Source organism: Rhincodon typus, chromosome 1, assembly GCF_021869965.1.
Source record: "Rhincodon typus isolate 14 chromosome 1, sRhiTyp1.1, whole genome shotgun sequence".
Taxonomy (NCBI): Eukaryota; Metazoa; Chordata; class Chondrichthyes; order Orectolobiformes; family Rhincodontidae; genus Rhincodon; species Rhincodon typus.
In genome coordinates, this window is record NC_063332.1 from 150,299,337 (window position 1) to 150,325,815 (window position 26,479).

Sequence of the window (26,479 nt, forward strand, 5' to 3'; positions counted from 1 at the left end):
GGAGCACACAAGATGAGTGTTCAAAAAAATTCTGAGGAACAGCTGACCAAGAATCGTGAGAAGCCAATGGAAGTTATCCAACATTCAGTTGATTGATACTGAGTGGTCTAGGGAGTCAGTTAGTTTACAAGGCAGTGTGATGCCAAGTGTGTGGGTTCAATTTCCACACCAGCTGAGATTATCATGAAGGACTCTCCTTCTCAACCTCTTCCCTCGCCGGAGGCGTAGTGGCCCTTCAGTTAAATCACCACCAGTTACCTGTCTCTGAGAGAGTCGACCTATAGTCCTCCAGGACTATGGTGACTTTACTTGTACCTTACTGACTGGTCTGCAGAAAATCGACTGAGCATCTATACAAATTTTATTTTCCCCAGACAGCGTGCCAAGTGATTTATTGAGTAAAATTATAAAGCATGACATTGGGAGCTGTTTGTGCGCGTTCATGGTTCAGGTTATCAAAGTGTGAGTCTTTTACTACTTTAGCATTTCCAATGGAAATTACACTAATGTCTGTAAAATGGCTTTCATTTGAAACACATGACCCACGTAAAAGTACTGAGGCCTGAAAATGTGCTTGACGTCACCAGAGCAAGTGTGACAATACTAGGTCAGCTCCCCAAAACATTTCTATCTCTAAGTGATGTTAATGGAGCCAACATCAAACTGAAACCATCAACCTGCCTGGCGGCAATTAAGTGACTATGTGGAGATAACTTGATGAAGCCGTTACGATTTTTCAGCTTTATATGGGCCACCTTTGAGTTGAGAGGATGACAACAACTTTCCTGTGGCAGGTGGAAGAGGCATTGAGGCCTTCTCTCAGTTGTTCATGAAAAGATCAATTTTTAAAAAAATACTCCCAGTTAGACCTACAAACTTCTCCAAAAGGCTTTCTCCTCCACTGATGATTCTACAAGGATTTTGAGACACAGTTACCCTCCCTCCCTTACATGCCTCAGCAGTATTCAATCCTGCCAGTGGGTTTGTTGGCCCACCAAGCCTTTGGTGCCACCTACTCATCTTCCTGTCTGAGAGTCCTGCCTTCCTTTTTAATTGGAAGTTGAGCACAGGTGAAACCCACCATCAGGTTAGCAAGCAAGAGCTAGTTCAAATACCTGAAAATTTCTAAAAGCTGAAAATTTCTAAAAGCAGAAAATTCCATCTAATGACTCCTGAAAATCAAGTGACAGAAAGCATTGACACTTTGAGTTGTGATGTATGATTTAAGTTGTTTCCTGTCATCATCAATGACTTTAAAATGACCAGAAATTTTACAACGGTGTCCTTAGAAACTGCACTTGAATAATACAAACTTGCTTTTGTGAAGGTTGGCGCCGAGATGACAAGCGCGATAGAGACAGAAGGGATGATGCTGATGAAGTTGGCAGTGTTAGAAGTGAAGGTGGTGGTGTACGAGGCAGTTTCAGAGGCAGAGGCAGAGGTCGAGGTCGAGGTCGAGGGCGTGGCAGGGGAAACTCACGTGGTAAGTGTATGTGAATAGAATTGATGTATCAATTCCATCAACCGTGCCTCTCTTTACAACCTAGAACATTAAACACCAGGCAACTGCAGTGGTTGAAAGTGGGTTTTATGTAATGAATACCTCCACCCAACTTGCACAGCAGTGGATAAACCATTCTGTTTCTGAGACTGAATGTCATAGAAGGGTTTCTATCACTGGCAATGTAGTCAATATCATTTGATCAAACCTCCAGGAATGTCTCCAATATTTGGAAACCCTGCTGCACTACATCAGGGATTGCTGAACTGACAATAGCTTACTCACCCATGCGCGCACAACACAGCATTTCAAACAAACATCAATAGATGTAGCATGGAGGGAGGGTCTCTATAAAACAGCCTGCAGATCTACAATCAAAGAATCCCTACAGTGCAGAAAGATGCCATTTGGTCCATCGAGACTGCACCGACCTCCGAAGGGCATCCCACCCAGACCCAGCCTCCCGCCCTATCCCCGTAACCTTGCATTTACTGTGGCCGACCCACCTAATCTCCACATCTTTGGACCATGGGAGGAAACCAGAGCACCAGCGGAAATCCACACTGGGAGAACATGCAAACTCTACCTAGTACCAAGGAACCAAATTCTGTTCTGGCCTTGGGTGACTATCTGTGAGGCAGCAGTGCTAACCATTGAGCCACTGTGTTGTCTTGAGGTTTGACCCACCTACCCCGTCAGCACCCCTCAGAACATTGTACAACTCAATCAGATCCCCACCTCAGCGCCTTCTCTTCTCGAAGGAAAAGATCTCTAGCCTATGTAGTCTCTCTCAATAGCTGAATTGCTCCAGCCCAAACAACCTGTTGACCAATGACTAATGTTTAAGAAAACTCTGTGTAGTAATGCCCTGACTTAATATTGGATCATGTCAGGGTCAAGGACTGCACATGCCACTTGACTGCTACTTTTAAGTAGTAGCAATTATTCACGCTCATATATATCTGTGAGCATGGTTGGCTGACTCCCTTATAGAACATATCAAAGTTTACCTTAATTGTGACATTGCTTGCTCTCATGGACGCACAGCCACTTTGCTAAAACTAAACAGGTAATTGGATTTCTGGGGGTCTGCTGCTTGACCTATTTGAATTCCATAAACTGCATAACATAGCTATAAGCTCTGTTAAGAATTTAAGTGGTTGTCTTTTTGGCTCAGGAGCACATTACCAGCCTGTGTTCATCAGGAATGATGAATGATTCATGGCTGAATATACTAGTTTTTGTGTGAAAAGGACATTTTTATTTCATAAAATTACAAAGAATTTTCCAAGATTCATGTGATTTTCATTCATTGTTTTCATAGGGTAAAAATGGAGACTTAATCAATCCAATTAAGGTCTAGCGTTGGCTAACATTATTGTTTTGAGGAATTCCAGAAGTAATTAATTTTGATATCACATCATGTTTATAGGTGATTTGAGAAAATTCTGTTTTAAATGAAGGAATTTGAGGTTTCCATCATAGGAGTTGCAATTATCCTGGGCTGAGATACTGAAAATAAGCTTTAAGTAGCATATTTAAGTAATGCATGGTGTGCAAAAATTTATAGTCCTGTGAAGTGACTGTACATGCACAGAAGCATAAGATTTGAAGCTATGTATGATTAACATTCAAATGTGAATGTAACTTTTATAACACAACTGATTTAGGTTACTTTCTCCTCAGTGAATTACGACTATCCGTATGGGTATAAGCAATCGTATGATACCTCTGACCAATATATACCAGAATACAACACTAACATGATGTACTATTATGATGATGGAAGTGGAGCCCAGATGTACACAGTGGATGAAACCTTGCTGAAGGAGTACATTAAACGACAAATGTATGTGACATTTCTTGTGATATTATTGCAATGCTTTCTTAATGACAACCTAGTTGGGAAAATATTTTAATGTAGGTGTTTTGTTTTTAGTGAATACTACTTCAGTACAGAAAACCTGGAAAGAGATTTTTTCCTACGGAGGAAGATGGATGAACAAGGTTTCCTACCCATTTCCCTGATAGCCAGTTTCCACCGGGTACAAGCTCTAACTACAGATGTAAATCTCATTTTGGAGGTAATGCCTTTCTGTTTCTGAAATGTAAAATGTAGAAAATGGGTTGAAGTTTGTTTTCTGCCTGCTACCCATCACCTCGTGCTCCCTGACCTATGTTGAATCAAGTTTGAGAACACCACCTTAATTTTAAAATTCTTAACCTTGCTTTCAAGACCCTCCATGACCCTGTGCATCCCCATCTTTGTAACCTCCTCCGGCCCTCCAACATTCCCGAGCTAATACTGCCCTCTTGCGAGTCTCCAAATTATGTAATTGATAATGCAATTGTGAAGTGCCTTAGAATACATCGCAATGTTAAAGGTGATAATTGCAAATTTTTGTGTAAACGAAAACGTGCATGCTTTTGAAGGGAGTTACTTTCAGACTGAGAAAGTATGATTTATTAAATTAAAGTTAATTTATTGAAATATCTTATTTTCTATGAAGCATATAATTTTGCTGTCAAATGTTTACTATATTTCATTTAAAACAATGTGCTTCAACCATCAATGAGATTGATCAATCTTGGTGTTAATTTGAATGGATGGGGTGTGGAGGGAGCATAGAAATAATGGATGGGACACCAGGAGAACTTGCTGTTTGAATCCTGTTGGAATCTTATTAACTGAAGGGTAGGCATGATCTAACTTCATCCAAGACTGCATTTAGCTAATGCATCAACTTCCTGAATTACTACATGTTAAGTCGTAACTTAAATCATTACTCAAAATCTATTGGAAGGCTCAGAGGGGAGGGTGTCAACTGATGGTCATGAAGGCAATGAATTTTGAACTAAAGTACATAATGGTACAAAATTATAGCATTTTGTAGGGTTGAATTTCCCAAATTTTGAACACTGCTATTAGCAAAATGCAGTGTTTTTAATATGCGTGAAATATTGATGTGTTGCAACTAAAAGGAATTGATTTGTATTTTAAACTGCTTGAAGCTTGAATGTGTCTCAAAATTGTCCAACTGGCATGTATGTAGCTTTCTTGTTTATTAACCAATATGTTAAACATGACAATGTATCTGACTGCCACATGCAGATATGAAATGCTATTCTCTTCACTACTGGAGTAAGTCCCAAGGCGGATATTGTGTGAATTTAATTCGTAGCCATTTTGTGCTTGTAATTTGCCTTTATTTTGCTGAAAATAAGGTTTGTTCCAAATTTCATATTCCAGCTCTTTTCCCCTCTTGAGTAGTGGTAATGACTCATGCCAGTTTACATGAGAAAATAATTTTATTTGCTGTTTTTCTTTGAAACTTAGTGGTATAATTCTGAAAGTTAATTTGATGGATTTTGAAATGTATTTTCAGAAGTTTGACAAAGTTTGATGTGCTTAGTAATTGCCATTTTATTAGGGCCAGTTAGCTCAGATTGTCAGTGTGGTACTTAACTCTGCAAAAGGTGTTATTTCCTGTTCCGGTCAAGTCGTTTTTTGATGCTTGCCTCTTCTACATAGTGGAAAGACTGCTAGAGATGTGTGAGGAGCAGCAATTGTTAGACACTGAGCGTGCTACATGGAGAAAGCCTCCACTTTGTCAATGCTTTCTGTTTAAAGTATGCTGGCTTTAATTCCAGCCCATCTTGTTCTAAACTAGTCAAGTATAAATAATCTTTTTCTGGCATGCAATACTTAACTCATGTTATTCGATACTTAGAATTCTGAAACTTGATTTAGACTTGTCAAAAGTTGCAAATATGTTTAAAAGTAATGCACTGAAAGGGGGATAAGGTAGGCACTGGAAGGATGGGAAGTCCAATAATTCAGTCCTGCTAAGCAGTGGTCCTGTAAGTTTCAATGTGCATGCATGACTTTTAATAGTGAAGATATTTTTCCAAAACTTTCTTATAATGTTCCAGTTCATAATACAAAATTATTGTCATTCAGGTACAAATAATTTTAAATGGATTTCTTTCTTGCAGCAATAAAACATTCTGGTACAGAAGAAAACCATCCAATGTTTTTGTCTATACCATTTCTTACTTAAAGCTGTCATTCTGCTCCCTTGTTTCCTCCTACATGCCTACTTGTGCTTCAAATATTTCTTCAAAAGAAATAACTTTTGCCCCTCATACTTCCTGCAATTCTAGCCATGTTCTAACAACTGTCTTAACAAATTTGTCTGTCTTGTCTTGTCTTGTTTTCCTTCCTTCACATACTAAAATTTTAAATTGATGGCATTCAAGCTAGAGGGAGTAATTGGTTTCTTTTCATCCTATCAATATGTTTGGAATTTGAATAGCCTAATGAATTGATGTGCCTCAAGATTTACCTCATTTAAATTTTCATCCTGGCAAATTTGACTTTATTTAGCATTGTGATGAGACCCCCCAAGACTGCGCACACTACTACTGACAGTGACCTACCCATTTCTTTTAGATTTAACCTTGCCTCTCAGTATGGTGTTCTGACAACTTTGTTGAGTTTTCAGAATAAATTTATCTTTAATGTGACTGACTGGAAAATCTGTCTGAAGAAAATTCAGAGCACAACAAATGAGGTTGAACAAAATTCACTATGCCAGTGGTTCCAGATTGGCTAAAGTGAGTGTGATCGACTGTTGAGCATTCCTGACTGGTTGATCCTTTATAAACTTACAAAGGTGACCACTAAATTGTTGAGAGGATCAGTTTAAAGAATAGATTTCAATAGGAAAAGTGACACCATTCCACGTGCACACCAAAGAACAGTAAGCACTTTGTTTTACAAAGCCAACTCAATGAATTGTACTGTCTGTCATTTTATTTAAAAGATCTAATCTTAGCCATTTTCAGCCTGCAGAAGGTGGCATAAGTAATTAATGGATTATTATTGTATGGAAGCTTGGGTGTGAACATAAATCGAGTTATGCGTAACTTGTTTGTTTGAATATTTGTTTGTGTTTGAAGTGAGACGTTTTTAACAGAGCCTTCAAGGGAAAAAATCAGTGTTTCAGAAAATAAAAAGTGGAAAAGATTTAAAAAAAAAAAAAAAGTTTGATGCCAAGCAACGAGGTGTCCTGTGTCACAGGGAGACCGAAACAAGTCGATGTCAGTAAGTGGGCAGTGTCAACTTCTGTTAGAGAAAACCTGTCAGTGGCAGAAAAGCTGTTGCAAGACTAATAATCTCTAAATTTAGTTTGGATTGAAAGGAAATCCTCAGTGGTTTAATCTCAGTAAGAGAAAGAACGAGTGAAGAAAGCTGTGTAAGAAAAGAGTTTTAAGAATTTGTGTTGTTTGAAAACAAAACTGTGCTATCAATGTCTTTGAAAGAGATATTAACTAAAGATGCTGGTGTGCTATTTTAAAAGCAAGTTTTAAAGTAGAAAAAGTGTGACTGTTTTACTGATGTTGAAGAATCCATAAAGTTTGTAAGTGTGAAAAGCTAAAAAATGTTTACTTTGGCTATTTGCCTCAATTAGTTGCATAGAGCAGAATACTCGTTTTCTCTTCCTTTCCCCCCCCCCCCCCACCACCCCCCCCCCCCCCTTTTTTTGTGTGCAATAAACTTTGTTCTGTTCACAAAATTACATTGGCAGGCATTTGGAGGGTGCTTTAAAAAAAATTTCATGTCTCACAGCAAAGACACTTTCGAGTAAGGAAAAGTGATTTGGGGAAGGGGATAAGCCAACCATGGTTAACCAGGGAAGTTGAGGACAAAAGGCAATTGCATGCTTTTCTTTCAATGTGCCAAGAATTAGTGGGGAGCTAGAGGATTGGGAAAGTTTTAAAACCAACAAAAGATGACCAAACAAATAATCAAAAGCAAGAAGATAAGCATTTCAGGTAAACATTCCAGTTAAATCAAGACAGACAGCATGACCTTCTTTAAAGAAGAAGGGAGGGAAAGGTCAAAGCGCACGTTGGCCCCTTAGTGATCAAGGATGGGGAAATAATAATGGAGAACCAGGAAATGGCCGTAGAGTTGAATAACTAGTTTGCGTCAGTCTTCATGGTTGAGGACATTATCATTACTCCAGTCACTAAATCAAGTGGAAAAAGGAGAGAAAATAAATACAATTACTGTCAGTAGAGAATCAGTCTGTTAAATCTTTGTTGCGCTTTCTCCATAGCCAGAAAATCAATCCTCCGCTAAGGAAACCAAAACAGCACACAGTACTCTTAGCTGTGGTCTCACCATAATTGCTCCTATATTCAAACCCTCCTGCTATGAAGGCCAACATACTATTTGCCTTATTCATTACCTGCTACATCTACGTGTTTACATTTGGTGACTGTTGTATGGCACCGAAGTCTCATTCTACCTCCCCATTTCCCAATTTACCTCTAGTCAGATAATCTGACTTTGTTTTTGCAACCAACGTGAATAACCTCACATTTATTCATCTCTGACACATTTGTTCACCCTACCTCCCAGCTTTGTCGTGTGCAAACTTAGATACGATTTAGATGAGGGAACTAAATCGAAGTAATATCTATAGTATGAATAGCTAAATTCCTAGCACTGATCCCTACCGTACCTCACTAGACACTGGCTGCCAGTGGAATAGGAAAAAGCCTCTTTGTTCTGACAGTTTGCTGACTGCCATCCAGTTCTCTATCCAAGTCAAAATGCAACCCCTGTTTTAATTTTATGTGCTAATCTCTTATCAAAAGCCAAGTAAATGATATCCACTGCACGCACCCACCCCTCAAAAAAATCATAGCTTGGATGTTGTATGGTGCTGTGTATTGGACGAGTGTTCTTGAAAATAGCGTAGCATTAAAATCTGCTCATATGGACAAATGACAAAAGCCATAGATAAGAGAATGTACATGGAGACCTCTTGTTATGGATCATTTAACTCATTTTCTAATTGTATTTCGAATATCTCCAGGACTTTGCCACATGTTAACTTGCCTGGTACATTGTTCTGAACTTTTGTAATTGTGGTGTGTTGGCTGTGGTGTCTTCACTCATTTTGATCTTTTTGACTATTCAATCTATTTGAGGGCAAACTTAAAACTGAAATTCATTTTAGAATTGGTCATTCAAATCTTTTTCGTCTGCTCTTGCTGTGTTTTCAAAATCAGGCTTTAAAAGGGAGTACAGAGGTGCAAATTGTGGACCAGAAAATGAGGAAAAAAGAGAGTCCTGAAAAATGGCCTATTCCAGGCCCACCTGTTTCTGACATTCCAAGAACTGACTTTTCCCGTTTAATTAACTGCCCAGAATTTGTACCTGGACAGATGTATGGCTCTCAAACTGGTAAGTATACTGTACATTGTTTAGTTTAAAATATTAGCCCAGTGTCATTTGATGATGTGCACGCCTTGAGTGTTTGATAGTTGATTGCTGCTGCTTTTCACTTTTGCTTATGTTAGTGTCTCAACTTTGAAATCCCAATTATCTCAATTAACAGCAAGGCTATTGGACATAAACCAGCAAAGTAATATGCCTCAATTTAGTGTAACCTGATACTTTCTGTCTTTACCCTACAGCACATATGCTTGCTTTAGGCTAAGGAAGGAGAGGCACTAACCTTGGAAGTCGCCTTCTCTTACTGCTGAAAAAGAATACATGGAGGCAAGTGGCCATAGTGACAGGGCAAATATCAAAGAAGGAAAATTGTCGTCCAGTATTGGACATTCTCGTTTATCACGAGTGCTGTTAGCAAGCATGCCAACATTTTTTCATTTTGCTTTTTAGAAAAGGGGGTTGTTTAGTTTGTCAACTAATTGTATTTTTTAACTCTCTCTTCCCTGTCTTGTGTATTAGCTTTGTGCTTTCTTCCTCATTTTGAAAGTCAACTTTGTTTGAGACCAAGTGCCACTCTTGTTAGGCTAGTCTTGCTGGCATCTCGATACTATTTTGTGGTGTGATCAAAAAGGGCAATGCAGTAGTTCAGCTAGAGCACAGTAACTAAATAAGATTCTCTATGGCAGTTACAGCACTGGAGATGCTACATTCAGTTCATGCTTTTTAAACAAAATCTAAAACCCTCTGCTGATCAGCTTCAAAGCTATTTCAAGCATTGTGGATGTTTGACTTATTTGTAATTGTATGTAAGATGAGCTGCAGTTCTTCTACCACTGTGTTGGAATTTTTAAAAACAAATTCTTGCATATTTGCATGCTCTGTGCTCTTCGGTACAGCAAGGATATTGATGTTCAAGATGATGTATATAGATGTTACCAGGATTGAGAGCATGTGACCTTCAGGAAAGTTTCGATAGAAACCTTTTAAACCCATAAGCCTGTTTTGTCACTTAATTAGGTTATGGCTAATCTTTGACCTAATGCTGTATACCTTCTTTTCCATATCCTTTATTTCCATATCCCTTTAATATCCTTTGTAACAACTGTCATTCTCAGGATTTTAAATTTAACAACTGACCCAGCATTGCCCTCACTATGGAATGGAGTTCCAGATTTCAATCACCTTATGCTTAAAAGATTTTTCTAGCTTCATTCCTGAGAGGCTTGGCTGTGATGTAAAGCCATATTCCACATTGAGAGAGGGAGAGATCATCCCTCCACTGACCATCAAAGTTGTTTCTCATACCTGCTATATCCTTTCACTTTTATATTGTCCAAAGTTCAATCACGTCACCTTTTTAATCTTTGAAATTGCAACAGATGCAATCCTAGTCAGTTTTTGTAATTTGTAATTCCGCCCTTAGATTCCAGGTGTCTTTGTGCTGAGCTGGCTGCACTCTAACATTCTTCTGAGGGTATGGTGCCTAGAACTGTCTAACAATACTCTGTAATCTAATCAGAACTTTGTATAGCCTCCTGACCTGTGACACTTTTTATTCCAGTCCTCCGAAATAAAGGTTGACATTTCATTTCTCTTTGAGGTTATTTTTGGGCCTGTGCATGACATTTTTAATGACCTATGTGCAGGTCTCTAGACTGCTGTGCTACTAACCTTTCACTACTTAGAAGGTAATCATCATTTTTTTTTTATCTGAAGTAGGTTCTCACTAGTTTACAAGAAAATCTTATCTGTCACAATTCTGTCTGTTTAATTTTAAATTAAAAAGTGACATTAATAGTTTATGCTTACATCTGCACTACTTACCATGATACCTGTCTTTGTAGTACCAGTAAACTTCAATTGTCTTGCTTTCTAGGCCTCAGCATGTTTTTGCAGGGCACCACTAGTTAAATCTTGCCCATTGTCCCACTGTATGTGTCTCCTTTTGTTCATCTTTTAATTTACCTTTAATTCCTTGAACTTCAATTATAATTAAAACAATCTCTTAATGGCAGCCTTTATCAAATGCCTTAAAATCCATATAAATAACATCCAGAAACATTTCCCTATCCATTACTTTAATAATCTCTTTCAAAATCAGTTAGGGTCACCATGTATGAGCTACTCCTTTACAAATCCATGACTTTGCCTCACTCTGATCAGCTGAATTTTCAAGGTGGTGCAAGTAATTTCCTGACAATTTGTTAGGCTAACCTGGTTGGTTTCCTCCTCGCACCTTCTCTTAAACAGTGGAGTTACATCCTAGATTTCCAATCTAAAGGAATAGTTCCTGAATAGAGAATTCTAGAAGATCATCAAAATATGAAAGAATTGCAGGTGCTGAGAAATGTAAATTAAAAGCATTAAATGCTGAAAATACACTTTCAGCACCTGTGGAGTGAAAAACAATCAAGCTTCAGATGACAGCATCATCGGCTTGAAATATTAGTTTTGTTTCTCCACGGGTTCTGCTGATTGGAATATTTCCAACATTTTGAGTTTGGGAGAGCATTAGGCGTCTGAAGTGTTCTGACCCTTTTCCCCATTTCTCTATGGCCCTTCTGGGTCTGAAGAGTTGTTAACCCCACTGACTTGCTGGTAACTTTGGAGGCAGGAAATTGCTGTCTCGATGATGTAGAAGCCATGACTTCAGGCAACTAATTGTTATAACGAAGTAGAGGCAGGCTTGTCCCTCACTTTGACCAATGGTTGGACCCATTATCTTCACATGAAATTTTAGTAAATATTTTCTATAATTAACATTTAGATTTAATAATATGCAATGAGCTAGATTTTATGAACAGCCTAACGATGCGTGCGCATTTATCTGATAGTGCTCCTGGATGCTGTGGTCAGCATTCTGTCTGCCCTTGTAACAATTTTCATCCTATCCTCCCACCTAGCAATTACTCTGTTATTGTTGGATATGATCTGCTTCTGCAATTCGTCTCAACTAGGTTACTGTTTTACTGCATGGTATTAGTGACACATCTGCGTTCTGAAAGTGCGCCTTTCTTGGTTATTAACTGCTATCTGGAGCAAACTTTGCAACTCCTTTCCCTCCCTTGTGTTAGTGTTTACTTTTTTTATCTTTTGCTATATCCAGAGGTGTTCTTGCATACATTTGAATGTTTTTTCATTAACCACCACCAGTAAATCGCCCATGTTTTCCAATTGATTATTTGCAATATGTTAGTGATTCCATCTCCCAGGCCCAACCATCTTTTAACTGCTTCATTAATTAACTTCCCTCCATCATGTGGTCAAAAATGGGGATTCACTGATTTTTTTTTTTTTTTTTTTGCTCAATGTCCAGTACCATTTGAAATTCCTCGGATAGTGAATTAATCCACATCCATATGCAGCAAGATGTAGACAACATCCAGGCTAGCCACAAGTGTCAGGCAATGATCATTGTCAACGAGAAAATCTGACCATCAATCCTTGATGTTCAATGGCATTCCATTGTTGAATCCCCCACTATCGACCTCCTGGGGGCTATAATTGACCAGTAATTCAACTAACCATAGAAATACTGTGGCTACAAGAGCATATTGGAGGCTAGGATTTCTGTAGTGAGTGACTCTTCTTGTGCCTTTCCAATGCCTGTCTGCGATCCACAGGGCACAAATCAGGAATATGATGAAATGCTCTCCGATTGTGTCGAGTGCAACTCCAACAATTCTCAAAAAAACTTCATATATCCAGGACATAGAATCCTGCTTGATTGGAACCTCATCCACTGTCTTCAAAATTCAGTCCTGTCATGACTACCATAACGTGTACCATCTGGAAGATGCACTGCACTAACTCACCAAGCATCCTCCAGCAGCACCTTCCTAATATCAAACCTCTACTACCGAGAAGAACGTGAGCAGCAGGTGCATGGGAATAACACCAACTGCATGTCCCTGCCAAGCCTAGCACCATCCTAACTTGAATCTGTAATTATCATTCTGTCACTGTCACTTGATTCAAAATCCTGGAATTCACTCTGTAAAGTGCCCTGACAGCCCAAGGACTGCAGCAATTGAAGAAGGCCACCATCTCCAGGCACTTAGGGGCTAAATGCTAGCTTATCCAGCAAGGCCTGCAACACATGAAGTAGTAAAATGAAATATCTGACCTCCAAGTAAACAAATCACAGCTTTCTTGATCAGGATGGGTCTTGCTGTTAAGTACCAACTTTCACGTACTGTACTTTAGTGAGACAACCTGGTCTACCATATGTTAGATTATGATTATTTACTGATTGTCAGCTTGAAGCTATTTTTTTTTTAATTAACATCTTGAAAACATTTAGCAATAATTCTTTAACTGCACTGCTGAACACTTGGCTGGTTATGATGCCACTTCGTGAGCTGCTTTTTTTGTTGCCTGCGGGTCTGCTTCTGCTTGATGCTCTCGTACTGTTTAACTCTGCCACTGTATTCGCAGCCTCAAGTTTATGCATCAGTGTTAATGGCAGAAAGAAGGACATCTTAAAGGGGAGGTGATGGCCTAGTGGTATTATCGCTGGACTGTTAATCCAGAGACCCAGATAATGTTCTGGGGACTCTGGTTCAAATCTCGCCATGGCAGGTGGTGGAATTTGAATTCAATAAATATCTGGAATTAAGGATCTAATGATGACCATGAATTCATTGTTGATTATTGGAAAAATCCATCTGGTTCACTAATGTCCTTTAGGGAAGGAAACTGCCATTCTTATCTGATCTGGACTACATGTGACTCCAGACCCACAGCAATTAGGAATGGGCAATAAATGCTGTTTAACCAGTGACGCTATCATCCTATGAATGAGTAAAGGGGGGGGGGGAAAATCCCCTTTTCACCCCAAATTTTTACTCTGACCAACTTCAAAACTTCCCAAATTTTCTGCTTGGTCTGTTCGGAGATGTTATTACACAGCTCTGGAGCAAGTGGGACTTGAACCTGGGTTTCCTAGCCTAGTGGTAAGGAAACTTCCACTGTGCCACAAAAACACTCTACTTCAAAACTTCTTGCTATGACCTATGCACTCAATGTTGCTTATACATTGATTACAGAGTGCTTTAACTGTGAAGCTGTTGCTGTAGAAAAGAGATCTGTTTAAAATTTTGCTCTGTGTTATGAACTTAGGCAGTTTTTTTGCCATTAAATTGCAGCTGTCTGATCAGCAGTTTCTGCCACTTCCCCAGCTTGTTGAGCAAATTCCTGTCTAAGGGCCGAGTCTGGAAATTGCATCTTTGTCGAATTTATTTTTTCCTATCTTCCCTCGTGGAGTTTGCCAAACTAAATTTGCTCATCTCCTGCCTAATCCCATTAAACTGCTGACAATCCAACTTCCCATTCTGCCTCTTAGGTTAATTGATGTTGGCTCTGTCATTTAGGGTGCCTTCCTTCACATTTACTTCCAAAACACTTCCTTTTGCAACAAAAGAAAATCGCTCTATCCATGCAAACTAACACCCCTTAATTCTCAACAACTGGGATATGTTAGTACTTCCCAAACCTATGTCTCTCTTACTTGTAATTTCACATTTGAATTATTCTAATCAGATTTCTACACCTGCTGCATGACTAAACTGGCTCTTAAAATCACCCTTGACACATTATATGGTCAAAATAATCACTCTAAGCATATCTTCAGCCTTTGATATCATTGACTACGTAATGCTGTTCAGCTCCTTCACTGTTGTCTATCTGAATGGAACTACACAAACATGCCATTCCTGACAATCTTGCAATTGTTTCTATTTTTTCTTCACCATCCGTATCTCTATGCTCCAAGAATCTGTCCTCAGCCCTCACCCATGTGCGCAATGCTCTTTGGTGATGGAACATCTGAAAGCACAGTGCCAGTTTACACAACAAGATTTTTCTCCGGGTAATGCCCAAGCCGAGCCATCTTAAACTGTTGCATCATTAGCCTTCCATCCACGTCGAAAGTCAAAGTGGATATGTTTGCTGATATCAAGTCAGTGCCATCTGCAACTCCTTTGGTGCCGAAGTAGTCAGTGTCCATATGCAGAAGACTTGGGCATTGGCTGATGAATGGGAAGTCATGTTTGTGCCTCCTAGGTGTCGAGCAATAACCATCACCAACAAGAATCAATCAAAATTGTGTTGACACTCAACAGTATTACTGTTGCTGAACTCCCCACCATGACCCCACACCACATAAATATGGGTGGCTGCAACAAGACATCAGAGGCTGATGATTCTGTGGAGAACACCATCTCTTGACTCCAAAGCCTGTCACCGTTTACAAGGCACAGATTAGAAGTGTGTTGGAAAATCCTTCATAATCCTGAATGTACATAGTTCCAACAAGGCTTGACAACCCTGATACCAATCAGGTCAAAACAGCCCACTTGATTGTTGACATTTCCACAAACATTTACTCCCTCCAACATTGGTTCTCAGTGGTGTATGTACTATCAATATTCACTGTAATAATCCACCAAAACCTTTCTGGCAACATCTTCCAAGCCGATGACCTATAGAAGGATGAGGACATCAGAGAACATGCGAACAGCATTGCCTGTTATTTCACCAAGCTGGATACTATCCTCACTTGGAATTATCCCACTGTTCCTCCATGGTCACTAGGTCAAAACTTGGAAGTTTGTTCTTTACAGCACTCTGCAGTCCACTCGGTTTAGGTGTGCAGCGTTTCAAGGAGGCAGCCCAACACATCACCTTCAGCAAAATTAGGGATGGGCAACAATACTGGAATTGCCAGTGATACTTCATCCCATAAACCAGTTTTTTTAAAATATTAAATGCGCGCATTCAACTTTATCACACCCAAATGCTTTTCCACCCTTCCACTGTTTCATTGTTTGACCTTTTATTCTAGATAATTATTGGGAAGACCAAAGCCATTCATCCCTGCCACTGATTCTGTCTTTCTCCTTATCTGCCTGATGTTGACATTGCCACCATCCTAAATCTTAAATCTGATGTGAGCCAACTACATGTCAAGGGATGCCTATTCCAACTACAGCTGACTGTGTTCCTCAGTTCTGACTTATCTGCTGCTTACACCTATATCTGACACCCGCTCTCTTTTGCTTTTCCATCTCTGCCCCACCCCAAAGCACCTGTGCTGTCTTGAAATGGCTTAAAACCCACCTGTTTTGACCAAAAGTTTCATCATCTGTCAATATCACCTAATGCAGCTTGATGCCTGATTTTATGATAATTGTTTTGCCACTCACTTTGGGGGAATTTTAGAAATGTCCTATAAATACAAATTGTTGACAGGTGTTCACTTATTGGTGAGTATTAAACAAGGAGGCATAAATCTGAAATAGTCACATTGAGTGGTGGGAACCTGGAACTTTTCAAAAAGAATGGCTGAAGCAGGCAGTACTTAAACAGTTGAGACGATTGTATATTTGAAAGAGCAAGGAGCAGTGGGATACAACGTTGAAGTCATGAAATGTGAGGCCACCAATGTGGATTGCAACACTGACATAGATCTGCCAAATGTCTGTTTATAAACTGTAAATTGTGCAGTTGTGATCATATGTAATGTGGCATGGACATTTATTTTAAAATATATTTTGTATTTTGTGACTTTCAGAATCTGCTCCTAGCTCCCCAAGGGTAGGAAGTCCTGTTGATGCAAAGAAAAATGCTGAAGCCAACAACCTTCAGACAGTATCTAAGGGACTTTCGACAAGTTTGCCTGATCTGGAATCTGATTCTTGGATAGAAGTGAAGAAAAGACATCGTCCATCACAACTGAATCCGAAGGTATACATTTTCATTCTCCTAACTACAAAATATATTTATTACGAACTAATTTAATGTTAGATCTTTTGGTGCCAAAACTGTCATTTGTATGCCATATATTGTAATTGACATCAGAGATGAATCAACATGAAACATTAGAAAATAGCAGGAGTAGGACATTTGGCCCTTTTTTTTTTTTGAGCCTGCTTCACTATTCGTTATGATCATGGCTGATCGTACAACTAGTTGTTAAAATTATAGTATATTTCAGCCTCGATTGCTTTCTGTGATAGTGAATTCTGCACACACTGGGTGAAGACATCTCTGCACATCAGTCCTAAATAGTTTATCACGTATCCTTAGACAGTGACCCTGGTTCTGGACTCCCGCACCATCAGGAACATCCCTCTCGCATCTACCTCATCCTTGAATTCTATAGGTTTCTGAAACCTTTCCTTCTCTCCTCTCCAACCCCATCTTCCTGAAAGTGAAATTGAAAATTATCAGGTCAGGCTGTGATTTCATTGAATGGCAAGGCAGACTTGATAGTTTCTCGCTTTCATTTTAGAAACAGGCAGCACAGTGGCTCCATGGTTAGCATCACTGAGCCAGGGACCCCAGGTTCAATTTCAGCCTTGGGTGACTGCCTGTGTGGAATTTACACATTCTTCCCATGTCTTCTGGGTGCTCCAGTTTCCTTCCACAGTCCAAAGTTATGCAGGTTAGGTGGATTGGCCATACTAAATTGTCCATAGTGTCCAGCAATGTGTAGGTTAGGTAGATTAGCCATTGGAACTGCAGGGATCAGGTAGGGGAGTGAGTGTGGGTGGGATGCTCTTCAGAGAGTCAGTGTGGATTTGTTGAACCGAATGGCCTGTTTCCACACTGTAGGGATATTATGATGATGATAGGCTGAATGGCTGCCTTAAGCTTCTGTGACCTATTTAACATTCCATTATCTAGGGTAATGTAGGCTGTTCTACAGAATGGCCCTGATTTCCCATCTCTCTTCTAAGTTGCACTTAAGTCTCAAAGATTGATGCTTTTGTTTGCTCTGTTTTCCCTGACTAATTTTGGCCATGAAGGGTGCAGTGTATATTGAACAACCCTTGCATATGTCTGGTTTAGACTGTAACCAGAGATTTAGTTAATGGAAAAGCATTTTTGCCAGTGGCTAATTTCTGCAGTAGGAGAATCCACCTTTAATAATAGGGGATAACTCTTCTACTTTTATCAGTGTTAAATATGCTCATGTACCAGTGTAATATTTTGTATTTACCACACTCTGAATTTTGTCTATGGTGCACAATTACCAACAGTTTGTATTTTGAGTTAGGCATTTTGAAACAAGCTAAGCTCATTTCAAATAGGAATGCTTGACATTTTTAGAGGACATTGCTATTCATATAAGCACAGGCTCTTGAGATTGCAAGACAACCTGTTGGCCACTTAGTTTCCTGTCTTGAATTTTCAGTTAACATCTTAATTGCAAAACATTATTTTAGCAATTCTGTAGTCATTAATCATAATTTACACTATCATTTATGTAACAATTTGATAAAATTTGTCAGTTAAATTGAAAATGGTGTTTTATTTTTTGTTAATTCTCTACTTCATTTGCTGTAACATAGGAATGCTAATCTTGGTTTCAACCAGTGAACTGGATCAGTGTGCCACAATACAGTGGACACTTATGAAATTATTTATTGAATTTTGTGGCACTTAATGATTATTCGCGTCCAATCTACTTTGTTCCTTTGGTGCAATTTCCATTTCCTGCGTCTCTTCCCCCATCTCCCTCTTGCTCTCCCTGTCATTATGCCACTGCTGTGTACTTGCTATTTCCTTCCTTCTGACAGGCAACATCTCCTTTCCCTCATGTAAAATCATTAATTTCTCACTTGTTTGTTCATAAAGCCTCCGGTCTTCCATCTCTCTTCACTACTTCTTTCTCCCTTCATCTATTTAAGAAACAATCTGAGAATCACTCGTTGCTGGCCTTCTGTGGACAAGGGGTGCTGGTACATTCATGGAAAGTAAGCCATGTGTAACTCTTTTTAAAGCACTGTTTTGGTTTGTTCCATATTAGTAGGCTAAAGATTTCAATTGCACAAAACCGGTATGATGACTGTGAGCCTTACGAATGAATGGTGACCAATTAAGAGAATCTGTTGGTCAATGCAGATTCTCCATGAATAAAATTATTGTTTACTGTTACATGATGCTTCCAAATGTCTCCTTTCCATTCCCTGCACTGTTGTTCAATGTACTGAATCTGTGCCAACAATATTGTGGATTTCGGAGGACCCATTTTGCTAGCTACAGGGAGTATATGGTAACCTGGAGGTCTGCTGAAAAAGCTGGTAGATGGCATGTTTCCTGGGGCTTTCAATTGAGGTGCTCAAAATGCTTCAACATCATGGGCGGCAGGACCTTAATTTGACATCACCTTGATGTAAAAAGTAATTGAATTAATTCATATTTTCATCCTTCAATCTTGGTCAATGGTGCTATTGAAGATGATATTACTCTATTAATTATGTAGTTAATTGATTATAATTAGCTTTCCTGAAGTCTGCCTGTGATTCACCATTTTACCAAATTACAAAAATAAGCCCCTTTAAACATTTTGAGTTTAGACTCATGAGAATTTCAGAGTCTTCAGAACAAATGTGTTCCCTGAAAGAAAATGTTTGGAATTCGCAAATCTAGACCCCGGTATATATTGAGTATACAGAGTAAGATATAACAGGGAAGGAAGTGTATATCAGAAGTCAAGAATTTAGTACTTCAGAAATCCTCAGTTTAAAAAATGTGGGGGTGTATTCCTAAAGGAAAATATGAAGGCAAAGATAGACATAAAAATTATTGGCAAACGAAATTAAGGAAAACCCAAATATGTCTTTATAAATACGCAGAAAGCAAGAGGATAACCGAGGAATAGGTCCAATTGGAGAGCAATATGGTGACTTGTGTGGAGATGGAAGAATTCAGTGTGGTTCTTAGTGAACACTTTGGGACAGTTTTCACAAAAGACTTGGGAGAAAGCAGAAATTTGTATCTGAGAGGTATTAAAGATGCAAAAAACATAGCAGAGTAGGAAGTATTGAGGTGCTTGGCACCTACGACTGTAGGAAGTTGTCTCCCTGGATGAAATATGCCCCGGGTTCCTGACAGAAGCAAAAAAAAAAATGAGTAGCTGTGACCCCTTTTCAAATCTGGTTTAGATGCAAGCATGGTGCTAGAAGACTGCTAACATTGTATTGTTATTTAGAGATAGAAGAAGACAGTATGGGTAAACATAGGCAGGTTAGGTTACCCTCCGTACGGAGTAAATCACAAACAATTTGATGTGTAGGTGATGGTATTGGACTGAAGTGAAATCACTTGACGAAGGAGCAGTACTCATGAGGGCTTGTGATTTCAAATAAATCTGTTGAACTGTAACCTTGTGTGACTTCTGACCTTGACAAACAATTCAAGCATTCTACAAGGTATTTCTCTTATAACGCCATAGTTGCGTTCTTGTGTGACCTTGTGCTATAGAAAATTGTATTATAGGGAAACCACTATAGATGGTACAGCAGAAAATTTGTTATCCAAATAGCATCCAGTATTCATCAGTCACGTTTCAGGCAGTTTGCATTAACGAAATGGGTGTCATAGCAGAAATACCTGTAATCATAATTGAGAGTCACCAATTAATTGAGGACAGTGTTTATAGATTTGTTGAGGGGTGATCAGGTCTACCTAACTGCATTGAGATCTTTGTGGAAGTAACACGGAGGTCAGCGAGGTTTTATTGTCTACATAAATTTTAGCAAGACTTCTGATGAGATTCCACATGGCTTCACTCCTCAAAAATAAAAACTGATAAAGATCCACAAAAAAAGTGACAAGTTGGACCAAAAATTGCCTCAGTAGCAAAAGCAAAAGGTTACGATCAGCTACTTGTTTTATGACAGGAAGGCCATTTCCAATTGGGTGCAGTACTTGGACCCCTTGCTGTCATGTTCTGTATCAGTACTTCAGATTTGTTTGTGGGAGAATGCAAACATCTTTAATCAGGTACATAAGATAATCCATGTAGTTGATAGTGAAGAAGAAAGCAGTAGGCTGTAGGAGAATATCAGTAGACTAGCCAGGTGGCTAGAAAGATCGCAAGTACAATTCATCTGGAAGAAGTTGTTGTAATGCATTTGGCAAGGACAAACCAGGCAAAGAACACATGTAAATGTTAGGATTTTGAAGTAGAGAGAAACAGACATGAAATTAGTTGAGAAGATTGTTAAGAAGGCACAGTGAATAAATATCTTTTTTTTTACTAGCCATAATCCACAGTATAATATTAGGGAGATTGTGCTAGATCTGTATAAATTGTTAGGTCACAGCTCGAGCAAATATGCAGTTCTAGCTGATTTCTAGCATTGTAGGAAATATGTGATTACTTAAAAGGATATTGAAAAGTTTAACCAGGATTTTGGCAGGAATGGAAAATTTTAGGAAAGATTGGTTGGGTTGAGTTTGTTTCCTTTGGAACAGAGGAGGCTAAGGGAAGATTTAAATGAAGGCTGTAATTAGTGAATAGGATGATCTTAGTTCCATTGTCAAGGTCAGTGGAAAGAGGGTGTGGATGTCAAGTGATAGGATTGGAAGAAAGTAGGGTTTTTTCATCAAAGGAAGATGACAATCTGGAAAACATTGCCTGAAAAGATGGGGGCAGAAACCCTCATGGCATTTTTTAAAAAATATGAATATTATACCAATGTGCCAAGGTCTAAGGAACCAAGGTTTGAAGGTGGGATTCAACCAGATACATCATTCTCAGCTGGCATGAAGCTTATCTTCAGAGATCCACCTTTTGCTGCTTCAATTCCCCCATTCATTAAAGTACATTTCCATATTCAAACATTTCATAATGTCTTTCATGCCCCCTTTCTGCAGAAGTGTTGTTTGTTTTCCAGCTAACATTATATCCTCCTTTCTGTCTTCAAGATGCCTACTTGTGATCTCTACTCGACTTATTGCTTTCTGACCTCTTTCCCCTCCAAGGTCTTTGAAAGATTGGCCTTGCCCCCACGGTAACTGAAACCCTTGTTCAATGACTGCCTTCAAGTCAACAAATTGAGCTTCAGATTCAAAACTCTTAACGTTGAGTTTTAAAGCCTGCTATAGCAAAGAAATAATATAAAAGCAAAACAAATAAGACTATTTAAAGCGTGAACACCAGGAAACTAGGAGAATGAAATGTTCAAAAAGTGTGAAGCATTCAACAAAACTTAAACCTGTTCTTGAACAACTGAAACATACAGGTAATAAATTTGAGTAAGCAATTCAGACAAATTGGGCACTAAAGACTTCCGAGTTTGTAGATTGGTGGGTCTGTGTCATAGCTTTCCATCACAGGAGACATGATATCATTTTGTTAAAAAAACCTCTTCGCAGGTTACATCCCTGAAGTTGTACACTTCTGATTACATTCTGTATTTACTGAAAACTGACAATTTTATTGTTTTAAGATAAACGTAACTGTTTAGAGTTCACTTGGTCCGTCAAGTATAGCTCTTCTATTCAGAATAAAACAAGGTTGCCCAATCACACTATCTAATTGGTTATGTTAATCAAAGGTTTTTGCTATCATAACCTTACTTCCACTTTTATTATGCTCTTATCTTGTTTACATGAAAAGATTTTGCTAACAGTGCTGCGTTATACCAGTTGTAAAACATGTTCACAAATTTCAGTAAGCAGGCCTACGTTCAGCATTAATATTTGATGGAAATAGATTTGTTGTTGGATGGAAGTAGACTTGCTGTTATAGACCACAGCTGCATTGAATGAATTTTTTTGTTTGGTATTAACTCTGTGCACTAGTGTTAATTTAAAAACAAACCCTACTATGAGAGTGCTGAGTAAAGAACAGTTATCACTTAAATCAAAGCTTGAATTCTAATGTTTGCATTCAAAATTGTTGTTCCATGACTTTTTAATTTAATACAATTCTCAGGGTCTTGTCAATTATCTTCAATATCTGCAACACTCAACCACAGAATTGTTGCAGCAAAGGTGGCGGTCATTCAGCCTATGATACTTGCACCAGCTCTACAAATGAGCAACATTACCTGTGCCAATCTCCTGCCTTCTCCTCTTGTGTACTCATTCTATCCTAGTGAATGGTCACAATTAAGACATAGGGCATTCCATAACCTAACTAGTTGCTGAGTGAAAAACATTTTCTGACATTGTCCTTGATTTTTTTCATACGTCATCTGAAATCTATGCCTCTTGTGCTTATTATGAACAGAAACAGCTTCTCCTGATCTAATCTCACCAGCCAGCTCATGATTTACAAAATCTCTATCAAATGTCCTCTCGGCCATCTTATCTCCAAGGAGAATAGACTGAAGAAATTGAGTCTATCCTGATAACTAAAGTTTCTCTTTCCTGGATCCATTCGTGTAACTCTTGTGACTTAAAAGTTTACAGCTTGTGCTTGCCATTCAAGATGTAACAATTGCAATCATTGCAGCATCTCAATTCAGATGGAATTTTTTCCATTTAATTCTTCCTCTCTTGTCAAAGAAAATTTTTCTCTTTTGCCAAATTTCTCTGCTTTTTAAGGTGTTTCAAAACCATCACCTCTTCAAGGCCTTGCACATCCACATAGGGATTTCTTTTTCTGTGAAATGTCTTGAGTAACTTTGCAATGTTAGAGATCTTTATGTATGCATGTATAATATTTTTTGATCATGATCTATTCTGGAGAAATTGATGAGTGACCTGTTGCAGTTACCCAATGGTGAATTTAATGGCGATTGTCCATCTTGGAAATGTATGGTCACAGATTTGCAGAGTATTCCATTTAACTAATGCCTGCACTGATTCTTGGAAAAGCTATCTGATTAGTCCAACTCTGGCTCCTTCCTCCTATCTCTGCAGTTTCTCCTTCAAGTATTTGTCTAAATGCCTTTTGAAAATTACTGTTAAATCTTCTTTTCCATTGTCAGGCAGTACAATCTCCTAGGTCATTTCCTGCAAAGATTTTCTTCAGCCTCCTCTTTTAGCTTATATTTTAACTCTGTCTTCTGGTTAACAATCCTTTTCTCAATGAAAACCAACCTTTGATCAACATATTAAATCTGTTTTTATGCTCTCTGGTGCAAGAGCAATCCCCCAAGTGTTTCCTCCATTTAATTACAGTCCCTCAACCTTAGTGCAACTGAGTAAATCATTGCACCTGCTGCAAAAGACATCAGCTCTACATGGTTAAACTGCAGTATAAATTGAACAGTGAGTGGTCCATGCAAAAGCAGCTGAGATTTGTACTCTTCAACATAAACCAAAGGGTTCTTGTGTAGCGGTTGTGTGTCTACCTTTGAGCCAAGAGGGCCTGGTCGAAGTCCCATCTGCTCCAGAGATGTGTAATGCCTTTGAACAGGTTCATTAGAAAATATCAAGATACACCAATTTTGTTTTGCTGTACCAAGCAATAATTAAGTTTTATTATTTTATAAACCATTTAATTATGTGATTTTGCTGATTTGTAGGAACATGAGTCACTCAAACCTCAAGTGCTCAAACAGGAACAAGAGGAGCAGGAGGAATTGGATTTCATGTTTGATGAAGAAATGGAGCAGATAGAAGGACGCAAGAATACTTTCACAGATTGGTCAGATGATGATTCAGATTATGAAATTGATGATCGTGATGTGAACAAGATCTTGATTGTGACTCAGACTCCTCCTCACCTGCGCAAACACCCGGGTGGTGACCGTACAGGGAATCATGTTTCCCGAGCAAAAATTTCAACAGAGCTTGCAAAGGCTATCAATGATGGTTTATATTACTATGAGCAAGACCTTTGGATGGAAGAAAATGGGCCAGAATATTCAACAATAAAGGTGAGTTACAGACTGGTGTAGATCATCTTAATCTTTGGTCAGAGACCTATATCGGTGCATAGTGATATGGTTGTCTCATTTAAAGGACCATCAAATTAATGTGCCCTTCTATTCAAACCAGTTATTGTGCTGGATTCTAACTGGTAAATGGTGAGCTGAGCATACCATAAAATGGGTTAAAAAATCACTTTTTCAGTGATATAGGATTTTCAGTTGTTGGTCAATATATACAAATTTTTTTTGGCATGTTTTCCTTTTATATACGTTTCCCTTAAAGTTTATATCTCTGTTTGAAACTTGTCCAGTGAGATATTGCAGCTAAAACCAATTGTTTGGGCTTTGTATGATAGGAATATTGAGAACAATTGGCATGTAAAGATATGAAAGAAATACTGAAATATAAAATCAGTTCAAAAGAAATACTTAGTTAACTTTTAAATGGACCAATTGTGGAATACTGATGTGAAGAAGAATCGAGTATATGTTGCAAAGTTTGAGGATTATTAAGCCCATGTCTTTCATTTCTCCACATTGTCTTTGTCTTTGATTAGTGAGAATGAAGTTTATTGAATAAAACAGCCTACTGAATTGGATATTCAATTTGAACTTGGCACCTGTAATTTGCTGTCTGCTGTTTGTACCTAAGTGTGGAAATTGATGGTTTCTTAAATGAGTTGTTAAAGTGGGCTACCTCTGAAGCAGCGAACTGCTCAGTGCCTTCACAAACTTTTCTCCCCTGAGTTCATGTCGCCATAAAGTGATTATTCATTGAGTTGAGATATTAATGATTGCCATATTTGACTACTAATAGTTATGTTGCTACAAGGTAATTTGAAATGTGTAAAGCGTTTTGGAAAGTTTTGAGGTGATTTTTTTTTTTTTTTTACTTCTGTTTGTGAAGTTCTGAAATATAATGAAAAAATGAGCATTGCTGCAATGTCATTATGCCATGTTTTATTCTTAGTTCCATCGGAAATCAGCTGTAATGCACCTAATTATGAATATACCAAAAAAAATTCAGGATATGGAATTATCATAGTGAGTAGCAATAGTTTGTTTGCCATGCCATGGCTTTAGGTTACATCTCTTTTAGATTGGCTCCCATGTCCATTCCATCTGCACTGGAATATAATTTGCAATAAAGTGAATTGAATCATTCCAGTTATGTCACTGGGAAGGAGGTAAGAGGAGAAGTTTGTAGGTCTGTCCTAAGTCAACAATTTGGAGGTTGAATTTTTGTTAAAAGATGTTTGCAATTTTTTTGTTCGTAAACATTGAACAAGGCTTTCTTGGCCTAAATTTCTTTCGGGCTTCAGTTGTGGGTAATGTTTTAAATGACAGCGTAGAATTTAAGAGTATTTTAGTTGCATCAGTCACTTTGACTAAGATTAGCTCACATCATTCCATGATTTGCTCTTTATCTTCCTTAAATATGTTGCATTGCATTTAATTGTATGTAAATGTAAATGCCTTTATAGATGCAGTAACTACTTGCTGTCATAATTGCCACTGGACAATATGTACTGTATCTAATTTGGAAATTTTGATCATTATAGTTGATAGGTTTGCTGGTTTCCTGGTTCCTATTGCTTCTCCTTTTTTGAGAAGGAGCAAGTGACGCAGTGACCTGGTTGACAACCTCTGCAATTCATCATTACATGCAATGTTACATCTCCTTTTCATCTCCTGATGCGATTGTAGCCAAATCCATAAGAGCAAAGAGATTGAAACTTGATATCTGTGGCCAATGAGGTTCAAAAGAAGTGAGATGCAAGAATTGCAGTCATTTCTTTTCTTTTTAAGTTGGTCATTTTCCTTCTTGGCTTTGTGGTTCTCTTGAATTGAATGGATAGCATGAGGTAAAACCAGAAAATGCAGGAGAAACTCAGCCAGTCTAGTGGTATCTTGTGGGAGAGAAAGAGTTGACATTGAGTTTTATGACTCTTTCGGAACTTTTAGTTCTGCAGAAGTCATGTCAGACTTGAAGCATTAACTGTTTCTCTCTGCACAGATGCTGCCAGACTTGCTGAACTTCTCCAATATTTTTTCTTTTGTAAATTTTCATCATGGACAGTATTTTGCTTTTAGTTGATCACTTGA

The 26,479-nt window shown here is 38.5% G+C and overlaps 1 protein-coding gene across 1 annotated transcript in view; it reads left to right on the top strand.

The window, feature by feature from the left end:
• Window positions 1–26,479, top strand: part of LOC109934529 (La ribonucleoprotein 1B) — a 192,131-nt gene that overhangs the window by 145,451 nt on the left and 20,201 nt on the right. Inside the window, exons 17-22 of the mRNA XM_048609725.1 lie at window positions 1,328–1,483; window positions 3,188–3,350; window positions 3,441–3,585; window positions 8,588–8,762; window positions 16,327–16,499; window positions 24,026–24,379. Coding sequence (XP_048465682.1) covers window positions 1,328–1,483; window positions 3,188–3,350; window positions 3,441–3,585; window positions 8,588–8,762; window positions 16,327–16,499; window positions 24,026–24,379 — 1,166 coding nt within the window. The remainder of the gene's footprint in view (window positions 1–1,327; window positions 1,484–3,187; window positions 3,351–3,440; window positions 3,586–8,587; window positions 8,763–16,326; window positions 16,500–24,025; window positions 24,380–26,479) is intronic.